A 23,247-nucleotide genomic window follows, 5' to 3' on the forward strand; every position below is an offset into this window, starting at 1 on the left:
GGATGAGAGGCATTAGCAAACATACCTGGTTTATGCCATACGGAGAATGGAACCCAGGGCTCTAAGCATCCTAGTCAAGCAATCCACCAACTGAGTCTCAGCCCCAGCCCCTGGCTTATTTCTTTTTCTTTTTTCTTTATTTAATTTTTTTTTCATTTTACATATCAAGCCAAGTCCCCCTTCTCTCCCGCTCAACACCCTCCACCCCCATGCACTCCTCAGATGGGGTGAGACTTTCCATGGGGATACAACAAACTGACATACCAAGTTGAGGCAAGACCAACTCCCTCCCCCCTGCATCAAGGCTGAGCAAGTTATCTTACAGGGAATGAGCTCCGAAAAGCCAGTTCATGAACCCTGGATAAGTCCTGGTCCCAGTACCAGGGGCCCCACAAACAGATCAAGCCAAACAACTGTCACCCACATTCAGAGGGCCTAGTTTGGTCCCCATGCAGGTTCCCCAGCTGTCAGTTCAGAGTTTGTGAGCTCCCACTAGCTCGGGTCAGCTGTTTCTGTGATTTTCCCTATCATTATCTTGACCCCCCCCCATGCTCATATAATCCCTCCTCCCTCTCTTCAGCTGAACTCCAGGAGCTCAGCCCAGTGCTTGTCTGTGGATCACTGCATCTGCTTTCCTTAGTTACTGGATGTAGATTTTATGATGACAATTAGAGTAGTTACTAATCTCATTACAGGGAAGGCCAGTTCAGGTACCCTCTCAACTATTGCTAGGAGTCTTAGCTGGGGTCATCCTTGTGGATTCCTGGGAATTTCCCTAGCACCAGGTTTCTCCTTAACTCCATAATGGCTCCCTCCATCAAGATATTTCTTTCATTGTCCTCCCTCTCCGTTCCTCCCCCAACTCAGCCATCTGGATCCCTCATGTTCCCATCTCCCATCCCCTCCTTTCTACCACCCCCTTCCAGTTTATCCAGGAGATCTTAACTGTCTCCCATTCCTGGAGCCCTCCATGCTTGTCGCTCTTAGGGTCTTCCTTTTTACCTAGCTTTTCTAGAGTTGTGGTTTGTAGCTGGTTATCCTTTGCTTTGTGTCTAATACCCACTTAAGAGTGAGGACATATCAAGTTTGTCTTTCTGGGTATGGGTTACTTCACTGAGGATAATTTTTTTTCTAGTTCCATCCATTTGCCTACAAATTTCATGATGTCATTGTTTTTTACAGCTGAGTAATACTCCATTGTGTAAATGTACCACATTTTCTTTATCCATTCTTCAGTTGAGTGGCATCTAGATTGTTGTTTACAGGTTCTGGCTATTACGAATAATGCTGCTATGAACATAGTTGAGCAAGTGTCCTTGTGGTATGATTTGAGCATCCCTTGGGTATATGCCCAATAGTCGTATTGCTGGGTTTTGAGGTAGATTGATTCCCAGTTTTCGGATAAACTGCCATAGTGATTTCCAGAGTGGCTGTACAAGTTTGCACTCCCACTAGCAGTGGAGGAGTGTTCCTCTTACTCTGAATCCTCTTCAACATAAGCTGTCACAAGTGTTTTTGATATTAGCCATTCTGACAGGTTTATAAGATGGTATCTCAGAGTCATTGTGATTTGTGTTTCCCCGATGGCTAAGTATGTTGATCAGTTCCTTAAATGTCTTTCTGTTATTTGAGATTCTTCTATTGAGAATTCTCTCTTTAGATCTGTAGCCCATTTTTTAATTGGATTATTTAGTATTTTGCTGTCTAGTTTCTTTGAGTTCTTTATGAATTTTGGAGATCAGCCCTCTGTCAGATGTGGGGTTGGTGAGGATCTTTCCTCATTCTGTAGGCTGATGTTTTGCCCTACAAAAGCTTCTCAGTTTCAGGAGGTCCTATTTATTAATTGCTCTCAGTGTCTGTGCTACTGGTATATTTAGGAAGTGGTCTCCTGTGCCAATGTGTTCAAGGCTAGTTCCCACTTTCTCTTCTTGAGTTTTGTGCATGGCAATAGATGTGAATCTGTTTGCAATCTTCTACATGTCGACATCCAGTTATCCTTGTCTTCCTTCATATGTTAATCATGATGCCTCTCTTAGCACATCCCCCTGTTCCACTCACAATATTAATGCATCACACTTGGCCAAAAAGGGGTTCATGACAAATTTGTCATTGACATTTTGAGTTCTTTTTAGGAAATAAATAATTGAAAATATCTAGAAGTAGTCCTACCTCAGGCTATTAGTCCATTTTTTAAAAGATGGAAACTGGCATCTTGGCTCTTACCTGTCATTTCACTTAGAATGCTGAGGCAGGGTGTTTCCATGAAGTACAGCTCAGTCAGTAGTACATTGTAAATCTGGGCCAGTTTAAACTACAGTGTGATATCCTGTGTACAAATAAATGAACAAATGGATTTAAAAGGATAGAATGCAGCCTTTCTGAATGATGAGCTCAGAATTTGTTTTATCTTGGTACGTTGTGGTTGGTTTGTCAAGACCATTAGTACTCACCTGGAATAAGGGCATTGTCATGACTCAACACAGGACTGAGAATTTGATGATTTTTACATTCACGTATGTATGTATTTATTTATTCTGGGTGGTGCATGCATTTTCACACATGCAGCCAGTTGGGAAGTGGTTCTTTATGCAACAGTGCACTTTTCGAGTTCAGAGTAGAATGTGCAGGAGTTGGTACTCTATAGATTCCAAGAGATTAACCCAAGTCATTAGGTTTGGATACAGGTACCTTGAAGCAGTCTTGCTGGCACAGGAATTCTAATCTCAAATTTCTTCTTTTCTTGGCATCTATAGACAAAATGTTAGTAAAAATAAAGATTCATTATAGTGTTTTTACCTTATTGAAATACAACTTACACAAGGGAAATTCACAATTTTAAACTGTTTCACCATTTACATCACTTTATTTTGCCATCACTGCTCTAATTCTAAAAGTGTAGGATTAGGTGAGACCCTTGTCTTTAAAAACAAAAGTTTTCAGGTTGTGTTGGCACACCACTGTGACCCCACTATAGGCAATGGAATCTGAACGAAAGGAGCGGACCAATGATGTGGACTACAGTCTCATTTAATAGCCACCTTTAGTCATAGCCCCAGACAATTTAAACTGAGGGATAAGAAAGGTCACATGAGTAAAGTTCTCATGAGTTCAAGCTTTATACAATCACCAGCACAATTCAGATGTGAAAAACAGGTTTTCCATAGAGGCATAGACATTTAATTAAATAACAGCAGCAAGCACAAATAAATGAGCAACTGAAGTAAAAGCACTGCAACCCTTATACAGAAGGCTGGGATAGTATTTTGGCTTCCAATGTGCAGCTGAAAGAGGCGTGAGTAATCCCAGGTGTGTCTCATTGAAATTGTCGATGCTTGGTGAACATCAATCAGGTGGTTTAAATTTAACCTGGATGGTCTGGGGGCCCTTTCAGCTGTGAGGCAGGAGGATCATTCCACTGCACATTGTTTAACGATCTGTGTATGCTTGAGACTGGTGTGTGTGTGTGTGTGTGTGTGTGTGTGTGTGTGTATGCCCTGGAGGAAGAAAGGGAAGTGCCTATTGTGTGCAGGTACAGTGCAGGGACAACTTTGCAGTCCAGGTGTAATATCTGCTGCAATGCCCATCTCTGTAGGTCTGGGACAGTTTTTTTTTTTCCCCTGGAGTGGAAGCCAGGGCTGGCAAGCATTGTGTGCTGGGTCCCTTCACAGCATTCTATCCCTAAGAGAGCAGCTCCTGTCACTCATTCCTCACTAACCAATGACAGCCTCCAGATGTATCCACCAATTATAATAGGGGAGGGCACTTCCGGTCCATCGTGATAGCAGCTTGGAGTCCTAGGACTGAGGGAGGATCTCTTGGTTTTTGGTTGCTGGGCTGTGATCCCGCTGCCTGAAGCTGTGAGAACTGTCTGAGCTTGGAATCTATGCCATGGTGAGTTGGTGTGGGGGTCTCCCGGGAATGTGGAAATTGGCGACTGGATTTAGTGTCTTGTTAAATCCCTCTATTCTTGAAAGGTCACGTGATGTTCCCTGGGACCCTCCGTTGTCCGTCTAGGTCCCTTGAAGTCCGGTGAAATCCGCTGTTTCTGCCACTACAGGGGCAGTCTGGGAACCTGCATACCCTGAATGATGACACTATCGGCTGCTCCAATGGAGCAGGGGCCAAGTGTGGAGATCGTTGTTGCTGACGACTCTGCAGGGAGTGCATGCGACGCTTTCATCGTCGCCATGGAAGCATATTTGCTTTCTCGCAGAGCCCTGCTTTCTCTATTGTCTTCTGCACTTGGCACTGAACATTCAGGTGTAGAAGCCATCTGCAGTTAATTCTGTGCAGGGCGTAAATTCTGTCACTAACTCATTGGCATGCAGATGTCAGGGTGGTCCAGTAAGGCCTCATGTATCATAATTGACTCTATATTGTGTTATTTCTACGTTTTCTTTTAGGTTCTGCCGATCTCTTTGTTCTTTCCCAGACAGTACAGTCTTTATTGCAGGTGTATGAGAAATTTTGAGATCAGATGGTATCACTGTGTTTGCTATTTTCTCAATCCTGTATTAATTATTTTATTTCTTATGACCTTTTCTCATCAATTTTCTGTTAGTGATAACAAAAATTGTTAGACTTTTTATTGGACTTTTACTGAATCTATAGCTCAGAATCGGTAGTGAAATAATATTGAAGCTTCCTGTCTACATAATGGGATTTCTCTCCTTTGATCAAGTTTTTTGATTTCTTCAATCAGAAAGGTATAATTTTGGCTACAGACCTTTGTCACATTTCTATGTATTTCTGGATCATTTGTGATGTATAAGAGATAGGAGGTTATGTGCTTTTAATTTTTCTACATTCATTTTATTTCATACATATGAATGTTTTGCTTCCATGTACGTATGTTCACCAAATGTGTGTTTGGTGGCCATATAAGACAGAAGGAGGTACCAGATCCCCTGCAACAGCATCTATGGATGACTGTGTGCCACCATGTTAGTGCTGGGAATCAAACCCAGAACTTCTACAAGAGTGATAATTGGTCTTACCTGCTGAGTGATTTCTCCAGTCCTAAACTTGACAGATTTTCAAAACTTTGTAGCTGGGTGGTGGTGGTGCACACCTTTATCTCCCCACCTGCTCTGCAGAGCAAGATCCAGGATAGGCGCCAAAGCTACACAGAGAAACCCTGTCTCAAAAAACCAAAACCACCACCACCAACAACAACAAAAACTTTTTGTGTGCTAGCACAAGCATACACTGAAAATCGACTGTTAAGAGAGTTGGGGTTTGCTTAATAATCTTTCTTAAACAAACAAATAAACCAGAAAACCAAAACAAACAAACAAACAAAAAACAGTGTGCTGGTATTGTACTCCTTTAATCTGAGCATTTGGGAAGAAGAAGCAGGAGGATGTGTGTGATTTTGAGGCTATTCTGGTCTACAAAGGGAGTTCCAGGATCTAGAGCTACACACGGAGAAACCTCCTTGTCTTGGAAAAACCAGTGGCCCCACCCCCACCCCAACCAACAACAACAACAACAACAAAAATCTGCCGTTTACTCAGTAGGTATGCTGGTTAGATTTGGTCAACTTGACACAATCTAGAATCAGACTGGCCTGTAGGTAAACCTATAGTTTATTTTCTTGCTTAATGATTGATGTAATAGGGCCCATCCCACTGTGGGTGGGGCCACTCTGCTGGTGGCCCTGAGTTCTCTGAGGAAGCAAGCTGCACAAGCCATTATAGGAGGGCAGTAAGCAGCATTGCTTCAGGTTGACAGCATATGTGAAATGTATAAGAATATGGTGTACATATGTAAGCAAATCCATTCTTGGCCAGCTGCTCTTGGAGTGTCAGCCAGTTGGAGAATTGTCATTACTGAAGAGATTTTTCTGAATTAATCTCTAAGTGTGTGGCATGGTATCTCATTGGGAAGGCATTTTAATTCCCAAACAGTTGCACCTTCAAGCTTTTAGAAAAATATTTTGAGACAAGGTTTGTTATGTGAATTTTCGTTGCCTTGATCTCAGTGGTTAGGCCCCCAGGGCATGGACCCTGCTGTCCTCCTGACTCAACCTCCTTAATTCTTGATTAAAGACTTGTCAAACACACTTCTAAAAGTACCCATTTGAGTCACAGAGTGGGCTGTCTATTGCACTAACAGGAAAAGGATTTGTGTGTGGATAATGGCTTCTCTATTGAGACCAGACTAGATGGAATAGTTTATTGTGTACACTTGCACAGGAAATAGTCTAGACAATTGTAGTGGTATTTGCTCTGCCCATGACCTTGGGCTATAGTGCCCGAAGGAGGTGGTGCTTCCTGATAATTGTTCAAGACCTCTTATAAAGGAAGGGAGAAAGGTCACATGCCCTTCTCCTTGCTCCTGCCTGCGAGGTGGATTCACTCCAGGTCCGATCAGAGGACAACTTCAGCTGTCTATTCTGTTCTGTATTCGTGAGTGTATTTCCTCAATTTATATTTTAATAAATCCCTATTACCCATTAAATAGACTCATGTGGATTGAACTTAATAAGCAACAGCTAGAGTAGAGATTAAGTCATTGAGCTGCAGGTGTCTTTATAAAGAAGGATCTGATAGGGCAGGGTGAGTGCCTTTCTGTGTACTTTTCCTGTATTTGTTAATTGATACATACGAATAAAGGAAAACCAAAATGATAGGTGTACAATTTGTGGAGGTCAGCTTGAGCCAGTGGAATTTCCAAGTGGGAAACTCTCGTGTTGGTAAGTGCAAACCTGCTTAGCCCACTTCAGTCTGGTGAGAGGGCCGAGACACAGGGCATTTGGCTGTGCCTTGTGTGTCAGCGTACGGCACTCAGCAGCTAACAGTTTACACGGGGCAGGGTCATACAGTCTCTTACAAATGTGGGCTTGAGTTCTGTGCAGGGTGATGAGAATATTTGCATTCTTCTACATGCAGACATCCAGTTTGACCAGCACCATTTGTTGAAGAAGCTGTCTTTTTTCCAGTTCCTATTTCTGGCTTATCAAAAACTGGTTGTCTATAGGTGTGTGGGTTCATGTCTGGATCTTCAGTTCTATTCCATTGATAAATGTGTCTCTTTATGACAACACCATGTGGTTTTTATTACTATAATCCTGTAGTACAACATCTAATCTAGAATGGTGAGATCTTCAGGAGTTCTTTTATTGTTCAGAATTACATTACCTATCCTGGGTTGTTCATTTTTCTATTTCAAGTTGAGAAATGTCCTTACATGGTATGTAAAGAATTGTGTTGGTATTTTCATGGGGGTTGCAATGAATCTGTAGATTGCTTTTGGTAGGATTGCCATTTTTACTGTGTTAATCCTACCGATCCATGGGCACGGGAGATCTTTCTAATTTCTCATTTGTTCAATTTCTTTCTACAAGACTTGAGTTTTTATTATATAAGTCTTTTACTTGCTTAGTTACCATAAGATTCTTCATATAATTTGAGGTTATTTTGAAAGGTATTATTTCTCTGTTTTCCTTCTCATTTCTTTTGTCATTTATACATAGGAGAGATGCTAATTTTTCTGAGCTAATTGTGTATCCAGCTACTTAATTGAAAGTATTTTTCAGCATAGGAGTTCCTTGGTGGAATTTTTTGAGTCACTTACATATCCTATCACATCATCTGCAAAGAAAAATGCTTTGATTTCTTTCTTTCCAATTTGCATCCCCTAGATCTCCTTCAGTTGTCATATTGCTCTAGCTAAGACTTCCAGTTCTGTATTGAATAGACATGGTGAGATTAGAGGTCTTGTTTTGTTCCTGATTTTAGTTGAATAACTTTGAGTGTCTCCATTTAATTTGATGTTGGCTATAGGCTTGCTGGAAATTGCTTTATTCTGATTAGGTATGTTCCTTGTATCCCTTATCTCTGCAGAACTTCTATCATGAAGGGGTGTTGGATTTTGTCAAAGGCCCTTTTTACATCTAATGAGGTGATGATATAGGTTTTTCTTTCTTTCTTTCTGATTGTTTATATGGTGGATTACATTTCTTGATTTTTGTATCTTGACTCATCCCTACATGTCTTGGATGAAGCCTACTTAAATGTGGTGGATATTCTTTTTGATGTGTTCTTGGATTTGGTTTGTGGATATTTTGTTGACAAGTTTTACATGTATGTTCATAAGGGGAAAGGTCTGTTGTTTTCTTTCTTTGTTGGGTCTTTAGGTGTTTTGGGTTTCAGGGCAACTGTGGCATGGGAACAAGGGTACTGGAGATGTAGGTCAGGGGTACAGCATTTTTACTATATATGATGACATAAATACATACAACTAGACTGTGGTCTTTAATAGGTGTGGTGGACTCCACACTACCACTGATATTGCTACATGTTACTGATAAACTGAATTTCTGTGGGCTTGAGGAATTGGGTGCCTTCAATGAGACAGATGATCAGCAAACTGAATTGTGTAGATGTAACCAACCGTCTTATTAAATAAGAAACACAGAAACAATGTAAAAGAGAAAGCCAAGGGGTCAGAGCTCAGAGCTAAAATCTCACCCTTCCTCCTGCGGTGTCCCAGCTTCCCGAAAAGAGAGCTATTTCCTGTGTGTAAGTCGTTTCATAGTCATTCTGCCTTCTCATTGGTTGTAAACACAAACACGTGACTGTCTCGTCACTGTCTGAATGTACAGCCCCCTAGGTCTTAAAGGCATATGTCTCCAATACTGGCTGTATCCCTGAACACACAGAGACCTATGGGATTAAAGGCGTGTGCCACCACCGCCACACTCTGTCTATGGCTCTAATAGCTCTGACCCCCAGGCAACTTTATTTATTAACATACAATCAAAATCACATTTCAGTACAATTAGAATACCACCACATTTCCCTTTTTCTATTTTAATAAAAAGAAAAAAAGCAAAAGGTTATAACTAACAAAAGAAAAACTATATACAAAAGTACAATAACTATATACAATATATACAAGTAATAAATACCTAAACAGGTATTTGACAAATCAGAGAAAATAATTCCATTATCTATCCTATTTTGGTAAATCCAAAATGTATCTAATGCACTTTCTATCCTAATTAATTTTCAACTATAACTAACTAATCTTCAACTCCCTCAGAGACCCAAGAAGGAAATAATTAGCTAACAAAAAAACAGGAAGTGCGTGCAAGCAACTTCCAAAAAATTTGTGAGTTGACAGAAACAGCCAGGTGCCTGGACAGTCACCTGAGGTTTCCGCAGTGTTGGGGCATCATCTTCAGCCTATAAGCTTAGTGTATCTGACAGACTCATTTGTGAAGTAGGATGTACACAAGGTCAACAGTTCAACCTCACATTGGGTGAGAGCAGTCCATGTACCAGAAACACCTGAATTCCACTAGTGTCCTGTCATGATTCAGGATTTTAAATTCTGGAAATTGTTGACAGTTTTTGAATTCAGCTGTCCATTCTTCTAGGCTGTGTATATATGGCTTCATCTCAGCATCCCCTTCTTCTCCACATCCCTCTATTAAATGCCAGTCTACTATCAAGAGGCGTGAGCTTTCAGCTTCTGTTCCATTGCACAACAGAAGCCATCGGCCCTCTGCCTGTTAAGCTGCCTTCAAAGAAAAGGGCACTGTACCTTTTCCAGATTGCAAAGGCCACTTCAGGGATGGGGCCATATTGTCCTGGCCTCCGAAGATGCCTTTTGATAAAGCCATAACCACACTTGTTTTGGCAAGAATCAGTAGTCCTTTGTTTTGTGTCCTGTCTGTCCATTTTGTCCTGTTGATTCGAGGATTCTTTGTTGTCCAGTGGCTAACTTTTGCCACAATGAAAGCTGACTCCATATGCAGTTTCTTCAATGCCCATATTTTCTCTGAAGTAGATTGGTACTGCCAGGAGCCGACATGTCTCAAAAAAGAAAAATTTTCTAAGTTATTAAAACATTTTAAATGCCATATTCTGTAGATCTCTGAAGGGTTTGAAGATGACCTGTCTAAAACATCTCTGCTCAATTTTTAAAACATATCTAATATAACTACAAGTTCTATTGTAATGTCTAACTACTAACTTTCATTTCTTTATATCCTAATAGTTGGTAATAATAACATTCAAGGATCAGAAAATTGCATTACATTGTTAAATTAATGGTATGAATACAATTAGAAATATACATATAGCATTTTCTAACAATATCAGTTTCAAATTTGTATACAATATAAAACAATCCAATCCAATGTAAAGTATTTAAAACTAGTAATTGTCTTTTTCTTTCTTTCTTTTCTTTCTCCTTTTTTTAAACAAGAACCTTAAATCTAATCTCCTTAGCTTAGCCTTTTTCCTAACCCTTGACAACAACTTGTAACCAACCCCCCTAAACATTGAAAATTATCCCAGAACCAAAATCCATTAAAAAGACCAAAAAACCACCCGCCCCACACCACCTCTTTGGGAATGTGGGCGTCGTATTCTTAAAATTGCTTCCTGCTGGGTATGGGCGAAGTTTTTTTTATCCTGAAAGAAAAAATTTAGGTTAATTGTCAAATTCTAGGAAAGGTAACTATATCCTTTATTATTCAGTCTGTGTATAATGCCAAAGTTCAGGGTTTATCTCAAGCCCTTATTCAAGTAGTCTTTGAGACTGGATCATCTCAGCTAGTCATCTCAAAATTGCTCTGAGCACCTTGTAGTTCAAAGTTGATCTGTAGATTACATTTGTCAGCTTAATGATATTATTATTGTCCACGTGGAATTGTTGTTGTTGTGGGGCCTCATCTTCTTTCTGGAGACTTCAGTTGATGTTAGGCCTGGCCGTGATTTCCTGCAGAAAACTGATAAGAGACTCGAACACAAAGACATATATATGCAGCTAATTGAAGCCTTTTTTCTAAAATTAGTTAGTACTCTATATGACCATTCATATCTTAACAAAGTTTAAAATGTATAAATATCTATATATATATATATATGTTAATCTTGTAAATTTTGATATAAAATTCATACTTTAAGAAAAGTTTAAAGAATCAGAATAGAATCAAAGAGTTGAGATTAGTAATAGAATAGTTTCTTAATTAATTTGGCTTTTGTCCTGTCCCATAGCAGAAGATGGCTCTTTTATTCTGGCATGATACAGGGAGTTTGCATTTTCCTTTTAACAACATGCTTGAGTTTAAAGAAGGAGAGAGCCATTCTCCAACTCCAAAGTCAGCTTTAAAATTTAATTGAATTGGGACTATTAGAAGACCAATAGTGTTAAATCTTAGAGAAAAGCAGAAACAAACATTTAGGAAGACATAAAATTTTTTAGATAATATATACCCATACACCGTTTTACTCTGTTTCTTGGGGTAGATGATTTGTCCCTTTTCTTCAGTTGTCTTATTTGTCCAGTGTTCTTCAGATTCCTTAACCTTCATTCTCCTAAAAGACAAAAACAAAAACCTTTCTCCAAGACTAATTTTGGGGATGTTTCTTTTTGGCAAATTATTATCTGATTAAATGAAAAGGCATGTGTTACTGGTACAAGTTAGTTTAAATTGGATGTTCATGCTGGTTGATGAACTATCACCTCCTCTAATTAAGAGGTCTCTCTTGTTCAAATCGAACCTTTATCAATTTTGATGGTACGCACAGCTTATCTTCTCCTGTAGAAACAAAAGCAAAACCTCGTCCCCAATGTAAAACATACCCTGGTTTCCATTCTGAGGTCCAGCCTGACAGAGTGCTTGAACAAGGACTTGAAACAAGCCCTGAACTTTCCTTTTATGCAGAGACTGGACAAATGATACAGGACTTGAAAATTAACTCAAAAATTTTCTTTTCAGGATTCCCTAAAGATATCTTCACCCCTAGAAAGCAAAAAGAAAAAGAGAATAAGATATGAGATAGATCATCGAATCTACTCTGAGAAAAAAGATAAAGGAATAATAGGACAAATAGGTAGATCACTGAATCTACACTGAAGTAAAAGGGGAAGATATAAAAAATGACAAAAGGTAGACTACTGAATCCATTATGAAAAGAAAAAAGAGAGAATATGGATATGATAAGATAAAAAGGGAGATTATGGAATCTACTTTTAAAAAGGAGCTACTTGTTTTAAATAAGATAAGTAATGAAAATTTTTTGGTCTGAGTTTATCAGATGTTACTGGACTGGACATTGTTAATATATATAATGGAGTTTTATCTGAATCTGTCAAATGTTAATGGACTAGACATTGTTAATGTAATCTTGATTGTGTATATTATATATATTTACTGGATATAATTTTTCTTGTATTAGTTATAAGCTTTCTTTAATTTTAGACAAAAAGAGAAGAAATGTGGTGATATTGTGTTCCCCAAAATATTGTGTACCTTAATAAACTTATCTGGGGTCAGAGAACAGAAAAGTCACTAGTTAGGCAGTGATAGCACAAACCTTTAATCCTAGCATTCCAGAGGTAGAAATCCCTCTGGATCTCTGTGAGTTCAAGGCCACATTGGAAAAAGCCAAGCATGGTGACTCACGCCTTTAATCCCAGAAAGCAAGCCTTTAATCCCAGAGAGTGGTAGTAGAAAGCAGAAAGATATATAAGGCGTGAAGACCAGAAACTAGAAGCATTTGGCTGGTTAAGCATTTGGCCTGGTCAAGCTTTCAGGCTTTGAAGCAGCACAGTTCAGCTGGGATTCATTCTGGATGAGGACTCAGAGGCCTCCAGTCTGAGGAGACAAGACCAGCTGAGGATCTGGCGAGGTGAGATAGCTATGGCTTGTTCTGTCTCTCTGACCTTCCAGTATTCACCCCAATAACTGGCCTCGGGTTTGATTTTATTAATAAGAACTTTTAAGATTCCTGCTACAGAATTGTAAGGTAGGGGTGGAAAAGTGTGCAGCATACCTAAGAACTCAGCACTGGGGAAGAAAACTGAGGCTGACTCCTTGCCAAGTTTGAGGGAATGAATAGCTTTCCTTTTGAGACTATAGATACATTTTAAATGATATTTATATGTTTACTAGCTTGTATGGGAGAGGTACACCATAGAAGGCACATGACCACCTGTATTCAACCCCCAAAGGGGGTTGGGAGGCGCAGACTGGGGGGGGGGGGGGGAGGGAAGAGGGGGATCTTTGCTTGGTGTGTAAAATGAATGAAAAAATTATCTTAATAAAAAATAGAATAAATAAATAAAAGCTATAAGGGGGGACCTGCCGATCGGGAACAAAGCACAACCACTTGGCATCCCTGAGTTGCCGAGCATCAAAGACGCTGGCCAGCAACAAAGACGCCGGCCAGTGAGAAATCAAATGCAGCGGCATTACGTCATGTATTACGAAATATCATAGGGATTGAATATCGAGAGCATCCACAGGCTGAAATCGTGAAGAAACTGGAATCTGTGCCTAAGTTCTGCCTTATTGTCACAGGAGCATCAGCAGCAGGTCCTGGGAAACATTGAGAGAGCCAAGCAGGTCAGGGCTCCTGTTCTGGGACAGCAGCTCCTGTCTCACCATCTATCCTAACTGCCGCGGCTGTCGCTGCCGCCGCCGCCGCCGCCGCCGCCGCCGCCGTCGCTGCCACCTCCGCGGCCGCGGCCGCTGCCGCTACCGCGGCCATCACTACCGCTGCGCTGCGCTGCCCGTAGGGCTCCAGCCAACCATCGCTCCCTGCAGTCAATGCGGGCCCTGCTGTCACTTGGTGCTGAGCTCTCAGACCCACCTCTCTAAGGAGGACAAGAACTGACCAGAATTATGATGGCGAGAAGTCGGATTAGCTCCTGGGGTGGGGGGAGGGGGAGGGGGAAGGGGAGAGAGGCACAGAGAGGACTCAGTGTTCCGAGGGCCACACAGCACACCGCTCGGTCACTACCCAAGCTTCCATCCCCAGTCCTCGTTCCAGCCTTCTTGCTGTGCACTGTGGGCCGAGGGGACCCCAGAGGGACACCCCAGGCTACATACAGGGAGCAGTAAGAAACCCCCACCTGCAACATTTCCCCGGGCCACGGCCGCCAATCTTGGCCCAGAATGTACACGACGCAACGCTAGCTGTCCCTCTCCACCCTGTGCACCCCGAGTCGACACTGCACACCTGCTAAGTCCAGACCTCCCCTGACCCCCAGCTCACCCAGCTCCAGCTCGGTTCCCTTGCCCACAAAAGAAAGGGACAGAGAGGAAGCTGTGGGAAGGCTGGGGACTGCAGTGGGTGTGGGCACCCACAGACTTTCCTCCTCCCCTGTTCCAAATAAACGTGAGGGTTCTGGAGTTGGTTTGTTTATTATTCTTTTTTTGCCTCGTGTTCTATAGTTTGTCTTCTAAGAAAGGGGATTTAAAGAAAGAAAAAAGAGAAAGTTCAAAAGTGCCCCACGCGTGTCTGTGTATATAGTTAGCTTTGGTGAGTCGTCTTGGTCTCCCTGGGAGACGGGAGATTGCTGTACTGAGGGTGGGGTCTAGCTGCGCCTTCAAAATAAAAACATGAAAGGGTTAAAAAAAACCTCTAAGAAGGGACTCTACAAAGTTGTCTTTTGAGCTCCACAAGAACCATGGAATGCACATGCCCCCCTACTTCACAGAAACACAGTAACCAAGTATTTTAAAAGTGGGACAGGCTGGCCTACCATTCCTTCTGTAGATTAGGCAGCGTTTTGTGATGTATTGGGATGTGTGTCTCTGCACCATGGATCCAGAAGTGATCTTATGTTTCTTTTCTTAAGATCTTAAATTTTATTTATGTGGAAGGATATTTTTCCTACATGTATATATGTGCACCACATACATGCAGTCCCCTGAAGAAGCTAGAAGAGGTCAGAGGACAGATTGGAGGCGTAGGTTTTCTCCTGGGCATTGACCTCAGGCCCTCAGACTTGGTTGCAAGTGTCTCTACTCACTGAGCCAACCAGCTGGTTCCTGCCAGAGCACTCCCTTCTAACCCACCCATTCCAGTGTATCGGTTGTAGTTGCTCTATTGTCATTTTGGGGTAGAGAAGACTGGGTACTCATTCTAGAGCTCTCCCATGCTTGGTCAGCATCTGTCTACTGAACCTTTTTTTTTTTTTTTCTTTTGTGGGAATTTTTTAAATTTAATTTTTAAAATTCATTTTACATATCAACCACAGATCCCCCTCTCATGCCTCCTCCTGCTTCCCCACCTCTGCCTACCCCTCCTTCCTCCCCTTCTCCAAAAGGATAAGCTTGCCCATGGAGGGACAACAAAGCCTAGTCTATTCAGTTGAGGCAGGACCAACCCCCCCCCCCCCCCCCCCGCCCCGGCTGCCCCGGGTAAGCAAAGTGTCTGACCATAGGTAATGGGGTCCAGAAAACCAGCTAAGGTTCCAGGATGGATCCTGATCACACTGCCAGGGGCCCCTCAGACAGACCCAGCTACATAACTATCTCCCATATGCAGAGGGTCTAATCCAGTCCCATGCAGGTTCCACAGCTGTCAGTTCAATGTTTGTGAGTTCCTATGAGCTTGTTTCAGTTGTCTCTATAGATTTTCCATCATGGTCTTAACCCTCCTCCCCTCGCTCATATAATCTTTTCCCTCTCTTCAACTGGACTCCTGGAGCTCGACCTGGTGCTTGGTTGTGGGTCTTTGTATCTGCTTCCATCAGTTACTGGATGAAGGCTCTATGATGACAGGGTATTCACCAATCTGCTTACCAGGGTAGGCCAGTTCAGGCACCCTCACCACTATTGCTAGTTATCCTTTGCTTTACATGTAGTATCCACTTATGAGTGAGTACATATCGTGTTTGTCTGTCTGAGTCTGGGTTACCTCACTCAGGATAATATTTTCTAGTTCCACCCATTTGCCTGCAAATTTCATGATATCATTGTTTTTTACAGCTGAGCAATACTCCATTTTGTGTGTGTGTGTGTGTGTGTGTGTGTGTGTGTATTGAGTAGGAACAAGTCTTGTCTTGTTCCTGATTTTAGTGAAATCCCTTTGAGTTTCTCTCCATTTAATTTGATGTTGACTGTTGGCTTGCTGTAAATTGCCTTTATTATGTTAAGGTATGTTCCTTGTATTCCTGATCTCTCCAAGACCTTTGTCATGAAGGGGTGTTGGTTTTGTTAAAGACTTTTTCAGTATCTAATGAGATGATCATGTGTTTTTTTTTCTTTCAGTTTGTGTATATGATGGATTATATTGACAGGTTTTCATATGTTGAACCATCCCTGCATCTCTGGGATGAAGCCTACCTGGTCATGATGGATGATTTTGTTCTTGGATTTCGTTTGCCAGTATTTTATTGAGTATTTTTGCATCAATGTTCTATCCCTCTTATTCTTAGCTTTGGTCTTTTCATGGTGTCCCAGATTTCCTGGACATTTTGTGTTGTGACTGTTGATTTTAATGTTTTCTTTGATTGATGAATCAGGTTTTCTATTTCCAGCATTCCCTCGGTTTGTGTCTCCTTTATTGACTCTATTTCAGTTTTCAAGTCTTGAACTGTTTCCTTCACCTATTTGATTTTTTTCTTGGTTTTCTTAGGTTTCTTTAAGGGTTTTATTTATTTCTTTCAATTTTTTTTGTTTGTCTTTTCCTCGATTTCTTTAAGGGAATTTTTAATTTCCTCTTTAAAGGCTTCTATCCTCTTCTTAAAGTCACTTTTAAGGTTATTTTCTTCTTCTGTGTTGGGATGTTCAGGTCTTACTGATGTAGAACCACTAGGTTCTGATGGTGCCTTATTGCTCTTTATATTGTGGAGTATATTCTTGCACTGGCGCCTCTCCATCTCTTCCTCCAATTGGTGCAAATGATGTCCATGTCTCAGGGAGCCACTCTTGGTCCAATCAGCACTCATCGTCCAATCGGAGCTCTTGGTCTAATTGGAGCTGGTGGAATCTGTATCTCAGGGAGCAGTTGCAGTCTCGGAGGATGGGTGCATTTGAGGGGTGGAGTGAAGCTTGTAAGTGCGGGGTGGGGGGTTGGGGGGTAGTCAGGCCTGCCTCTGGCCTGTACCTGGGGCTGCAATGGGTGGGGGGTATGTTGTGCCTCTGGGTCTACAGCTTAGAGGCTGGGGTGATTGGCTAAAAGAACAAAGACTCACCTCATGGTCCAATCGGGGCTGTCAGCGTCTGTGTCTCAGGGAGCAGCTGTGGTCTCGCAGGATGGGTGGGGTTGGAGGGTGGAGCGGGGCTTGTAGGTTACAGGGTCCAATGAGGGGTGGTGGCAGTCAGGGCGGCCTGCAGGAGTCCTGCCTGCTGGCCTGCGAATGGGGCTGCAGTTTGTGGGGGTGTGGGAGCATGGGTTGTGCCTCTGGGCCTAAAGCCAAGAGGCTGGGGTGATTGGCTAGGAGAATAAAGACTCACCTCTTGGTCCAATCAGAGCTGGCAGTCTGTGTCTACTGAGTCTTAATAAAAAGAAGTTAGTTTGAGGCAGGGACTGTTTAAATTGCCGAAATATTTTGTCAACTCAATGTTTAGCCATGCCAGGACTTAAACGTGTGTTGTTCCTGCCTCACCCTTCCATGTGGTGGGATTCCAGGTGTGTACCACCACTCTCAGCTAAAAATTCATGTGGGAAATTAGCAATTTGAGTCTGCTTTCTTTTAAACAGTAATTTAGCTAAAGGTGTATCAATTATGGTTTTTAAAAGTCAACTTTTGGTGTCATTAATATTTTCTTATTCCTTATTATGTGGCTTTCATCTCTAATCTTTACTAGTCTTTCTAAGCCCTATCTTTCCATGTATTACTCCTTTTGCTTTCATTTTATGTGTGTTTTGTTTGTTTGTTTAGGTTGGAGGCAGGACTTTTGAGAGCCAGGTGTATTGAAGGCTTCCTCAGAGGCCCTGATGAAATCACCAAAGGAACACTATTTTTGTGTCCTGCCTTAAGGCAGATGTGGCAAGGTCTGGTCAGGTACTAGAGGGAGCATCTTGAGTGAGTCAAGTTCCCTTGACTCTTCAGCCTGAGAATCTGTTGTTATTAGTCTCATGGTCACTGTGAGCTCAGCCTGAGGTATCCTGTGTTCTTCTTGCCAACACTGCTAATTTATCTTTCTGCTGGACTGTCCCATTCTATACCTACAATTAGCATATAGGACCTGTAGATCTTAATGAACTTGCTTAGTTCATGTTTGTGGGTTTTTTTTTTTTTCATGTTTGTGTTTTATGTCTTATCCTATGTCCTCACCCTGGTTACCTTCCCTTTTGTAACCCTAATTATTGGTGTTTGATGTCATAGACCAAGCTTGTTTAACCTTTTGATTCCCTGCCTCAACCTTCCAAATGCTGGCAAGATAGGCCAGTGCTACTACAGAAGGCTGGTAAAGTGTTATTGTTTTGACTACCAATGTGCAGCTGAGAGATGTGTTGAATCCTAAATGTGCCATATTGAAATTGCTGATGCCTGATGAATATCAATTAGGTGTTTTAAATTTGACCTGGATAAGTTGGGTATCCTTTCAACCCTGAGGCAGGGGGATTGTTCCACTGCACATTGCATAATGGTCTGTGTATGCACAGTGCCTAGGAAGAGTAGAGGGAAGTGCCTTCTGAGTGCAGGAAGACTGTAGGGCCATGTTTTTGAGCTCAGACACAAGTTTTACTGCAATGCCAATTTCTGTAGTTCTGGGATAATTCCATGTCTGGAGTGGCAGCACTCTGTCCCTAAGAGAGCTGTTCCTATCATTCAGACCTCACTAGCCAACCAGGACCTCAAGTTAGACCTTCTAGGCAGACCCAACATCCAGAGTGGGGGAAGGCACTTCTGGTCTGCAATGTGACAAGCTAGGAGGTCCAGGGGCTGAGGAAGGTTCTGGTGCTCTTGTGTGTTTACCTGTGATCTGTTGCAGGAGCTGTGAGGAGAGCTGGGTGAGCTCTAAGCCAAGAAATGGTGAGCAAGGACAGCTGTCCCCACAAGGGGAGGAGTGGCGGGAGCCTGTATGAGGTTCGCTGGAGTTAGGTGTGCTGATGGGAACCTGTGACCAAACTGTTTGGTCCCCCGAGGTCCTTGAAACTCCTAGGTGAAAGAGGAACCTCTGAATGACTTAGTTGCACTGTTGAGCTTTGCAGAGCATGAGGAGCTGGAGCTCTTAAGTGGAAAAAACATCCTTGTTTCGGACATAAACATGCAGTGAGCCTCAGCTTCTTTTACTGTCACCATGGAAGGCCAATTTGCTAACTCAGCACCCTAGTTCCTGGATTTTGGGGGTTGGTCACTGCATTGGCGAGATGGCAAGCCTTGAAGTTAGTGATCATATTTACAATTTTTTTGTTGTGCATCTCTGATTTTTATTCCCAACTGTCTAACCAAGTCCTGCACTTTCTGTGTTCCCTTATGAGAAGATTGGTGGATCTTGAGCAGACTCTCCCGGATGGTCAGGCAGGATGATTTTACTGTCTGCAGTCCCCCACCACCCGTCTAGACAGAGTCATAGGGAGGGTCTTGATCCAGGTAAGGTCTTCCTTACTATACCCAGGATATTTGGGTAGATTGGGTGCCTCGGGGTCCACCAGTACATGTGCAAAGACTGTATCAGTCTGGAGTGCCACCTGCCAGGTGGTTTTGTCAGCCAGATTGTTGCCCCTGGGGATAGGTCCATCCCCTTTCTGGTGCCCTGGGCAATGGATGATAGCCAGTGTCTTGGGTAACCATAAGGCTTTTAGGAGGGCCAGGATCTTGTCTTTATTTTTGATAGTTTTTCCTTCCACAGTTAGTAGTCCCCTTTCTTTGTATATTGCCCCAGGGTCATGTGCTGTGGCAAGAGCATACTGACTGTCAGTGTAGACATTAACCTTCCACCCTTGCCCCAGTTCTAATGCCTTAGTTAGGGCTATCAGCTCCGCCCACTGGGCAGACCTCCCAGTTAGCATTGGCTCCACCCATATCACTTCCTCTGCAGTGGTGACTGCCGCCCCAATACCTCCAGCCATCTTGTGCGGAGCTGCTGCCGTCAATACCAGGCCACTTCTGCTTGGGCAATGGGGTGTCCTGTAAGTCTGGCCTTACACTATGTGCCTGGGCCAGGATCCTGGAGCAGTTGTCCAGCGGTGCTTCCAGGTCAGGATCAGGCAGTGGAGTAGTTAGATTCAGAGTTGAGGGCACCTGGAAAGTTATTCTGATGGGGTTAAGCAAGAAAGCCTGATAATGAGTCATTCGGGCATTACTCGGCTATCAGTCGGGGAGGGGGCTTGCTTGGGAACTCCCTCAAGAGCATGGGGTGTTGGTTATGGTGAGACTTTGTCCCAAGATCAGCTTGTCAGCATCCTTGATCAGTTAGGCCATGGTCACTATTATGCAGAGGCAGGGTGGCCATCCGGCTGCCACAGGATCCAGTTTCTTTGACAGATAGGCTATAGGCTGTTGCCAGGGGCCAAGTGTTTGCGTTAGGACTCCCTTGGCTATCCCTTTGTGTGGTGTGATGCCCTTTTTGGCCTCTAGGGGAATGGGGTACTGACGAACCTTGACTGGGTCTGCCCCCAACTTAATTTCCACATAGTTGGGGGGTGGGGACAATGCATCACCAGCCCCATTCCCGCTGTTTCGGCCCAGGCCAATGGGAACTCCCGTAGCCATTTCCCCAGGTGGGTATCAGGCTCAGTGGCTACCTGATGCAGCCTGTACTCTTCAGTCAAATTCCTGGTCACCAGTACAGGAATGGGGTTTCCCTTTTTATTAAGCAATTTAGCTCTTTCATTAGAGAAATATATCTGGGCTTTCATTTTGGTCAGTAAATCATGGCCTAACAAGGGTTATGGGCATTCTGGAATTACCAGGAATGAGTGGTTTACCTGGCCTGTTCCCAAGTCCACAGTTCTTTGGGTAGTCCATGAATAAGGTTTGACTCTGGTGGCACCCTGAAGCCAAGTCTTTTTGTCTGTCATGGGTCCATCAGCCCTCAGTAGCAGAGAGTTCTGAGCTCCCATGTCCACCATTAAGTTAATTGGTCTCCCCTCCACTTTTAGTGTTAACCTGGGCTCTGGGAGGGGGCCAAACCCCGTCTCCCCCTAATCACTGTCCATATCCTGCTGGCTAAGGACTATAGTATTGTCCCTAGCTGCCTTTGGGGGGGATGCATTCTCTGGCCCAGTGCCCTCCTTTTTTACAGTACGCGCATTGTTTTTTTCCCAGCTGGGGCCTTTGTTACCTCTCGGCTTTGTATCCTCCCTCCTCTCCAGCTGCCAGGCGGCGCAGTCGCCCGAGGTGTTCTTTCAGTTCTTCAGTAGCAGCCAGCAGCTCACTAGTGAGGTGCCGATTCTTGTGTCGCTCACTTTTGATTTTCTTTTCCTCTTCACTGTCCCTTCCATTATCCACTTTCTCAGCCACCTCTACTAAATCCCTAATGCTTTTTTTCTTCGAGGCGCTCCAGCCACTGTAGCTTTCTCTTGATATCTGGAGCTGACTGGTTAATAAAGCCAGGGTCATTGCAGGGGCATTTTCCTGGGTCTCAGAATCATAAGGCGTATACCTTCCTAAGGCCTCCTGGAGGTGCTCCAGGAATGCTGCTGGGCTTTCATCTGCTCCCTGTCTAACATCTTAGACCCTACTCAAATTTGCAGGCCACCTTGTGGCTGCTTTGAGACCTGCCAGCAGAGTGTGGTGATAGAGCAGGAGGCTTCAGACCTGTTGTAGTCCCACACCGGGCAAATCAGGGGGAAAGCGGCATCTTTGAGAGTCTGGTTAGCTGTGGGCTCTCCAGTAGGGCCTTGGTCTGTATCCAGTCTCTCTCCTCTGTCATGAAGAGGACCTGCAAAAGCTGCCTATAGTCATCCCACATGGGAAGGTGGGTGAAGAGAATTGTCTCAAAGAGGCTAATCAGCTCCTTGGGATTTTCAGAGAAGGGTGCCTTTTGGGCTCTCCAGTTGTAAAGATCACTAGTGTCAAAGGGCCAGTAGTAGTGTGCTTGATTCCCATCTTGGTTGGGAGGTCCTGCTACCCTAAGAGGAAAGACTGTTGTGCCAGGATCAGGGGTATCTCTCCTACAACTGTGGGTCCCAACAACTGGTCCCTCTCTTGCCCCAGGGGCTGGAGCATTTGGAGCCAGAGGAGGAGGAGCCAGCTGGATTTGCAGGGGGCTGGTAGTGGGATGGCTGCACCAGGATTGGGGGCAGAAGGGGGGATGGAAAGATCTCTTCCTCTGTGTTGCCTCCTTGAAGGACCTCCGGTTTAGGAGCTGAAGGGGCCTTGGTGGCTAAGTCTTTCTCAGGAGCAGCCAGGACTTTAACCTGTTGGGGCAAGAATGGCTTAATCCAGGAAGGGGGGTCCTCTACCAGGTCCCTCTAGTCCACTATGTAGGGCACTTGGTTGGGGTACCCCACTCATGGTCTGAAGACAGTCTTCTCCACTGCCCCAGTAAGGGCCAGGGCCAGCCAACATTGAGTGCCAGCTCTTTCAACCTACAATAGGCGACAAGTTTAGACTTTTAAATCAGAATCAAAAGATTATGAGCACTTGTGTTTATATCTTGGTAATGAGTTAAGACTAAGTCCAGAGAAGAAGTTGTCTGTCCCATAGTGTTCGTCATGGTTAGAAACACAATTACAGAGAAACAGACACCAAGGAGACCATAGGCACAAGAGAAAAGCTTGCACTAACAAGACTGAAAGCAGGGTGTTAAATGGAGTGATGGCTTGCTGCCATGTGGGAGTGACCCCCTTGTGCATCCAAATGCTATCCAGATAAACAGATGTGGGGCTCTCTGTCCCCACTATTGAATGTCTTCCAGCCCCTTGTGATCATGGTTCTCTGGCGTGTCTGCCCTTAACCGTTCCTGACCACAATCACTGACTTAGGTGCGCACGAAACTAAACACAGACAGACAGACGGGACAGACAAGCAGACACTTACCAGCTGGTCAGAGGCCCTCTGGTCTGGAATCCATGGGGTCATGAGGGTTCCTAGCTAACACACCAAATGTTATGCCCATGTCGCGAATCTCCCAGAGACCACTAGTCACACAAGGGTCTTTTTATTTTCAGGTTCGAACCCGACCACTACCCTGTGCTCCAATGCAGCAGATGGAGAGAAATGTGGCAGCAGCATCAGGCTCACAGGTAGGAGAGTTTTTAAAGGGAAAACCACCAGCTGGGAATTACATGCCTTGGCATTTTGGGATTGGATGAAGGGATATGGGGCAGGGCGATTTTTTTGAAACTATTGGTCTAGACTTTTGGTGTGAAACCACATTTGAAACTATTGGGTTAGACTTTTGGAAGGAAACCCTATTTGAAACTAATTGGCTGCTTTTAGGGTATCGGTTTCATTGTCACCGCACATTCCTGAGATTCTTCCTGGAACTGAGTACAGCCCGCAGTCACCAGGCAGTCTAAAATGGTGGCCCTTCCCCAAGATGGAGTCTGTAAAGTCAGTTCTAGGCCTTCATATTGCCTTCACAAACCTCTTTCA

The 23,247-nt window shown here is 43.5% G+C and overlaps 1 protein-coding gene and 1 pseudogene across 2 annotated transcripts in view; one reads left to right on the forward strand and one right to left on the reverse strand.

The window, feature by feature from the left end:
* The window catches only part of LOC114684911, a 278,504-nt pseudogene that overhangs the window by 139,869 nt on the left and 115,388 nt on the right, over window positions 1-23,247 (reverse strand).
* LOC114684918 (zinc finger protein 431-like) overlaps window positions 1,907-23,247 on the forward strand; it is a 43,198-nt gene continuing 21,857 nt past the window's right edge. The window contains exons 1-2 of one of the 2 annotated variants that reach the window (XM_037197887.1): window positions 1,907-3,891; window positions 22,821-22,895. In XM_037197887.1, the coding sequence (XP_037053782.1) occupies window positions 3,889-3,891; window positions 22,821-22,895 (78 nt within the window). In that variant the 5' untranslated portion in view covers window positions 1,907-3,888. Of the gene's footprint in view, window positions 3,892-22,820; window positions 22,896-23,247 lie in introns of those variants that run through there. The other variant, XM_037197888.1, reaches the window with a different exon arrangement.

Source organism: Peromyscus leucopus, chromosome 22 (assembly GCF_004664715.2).
Source record: "Peromyscus leucopus breed LL Stock chromosome 22, UCI_PerLeu_2.1, whole genome shotgun sequence".
NCBI classification, from domain to species: Eukaryota; Metazoa; Chordata; class Mammalia; order Rodentia; family Cricetidae; genus Peromyscus; species Peromyscus leucopus.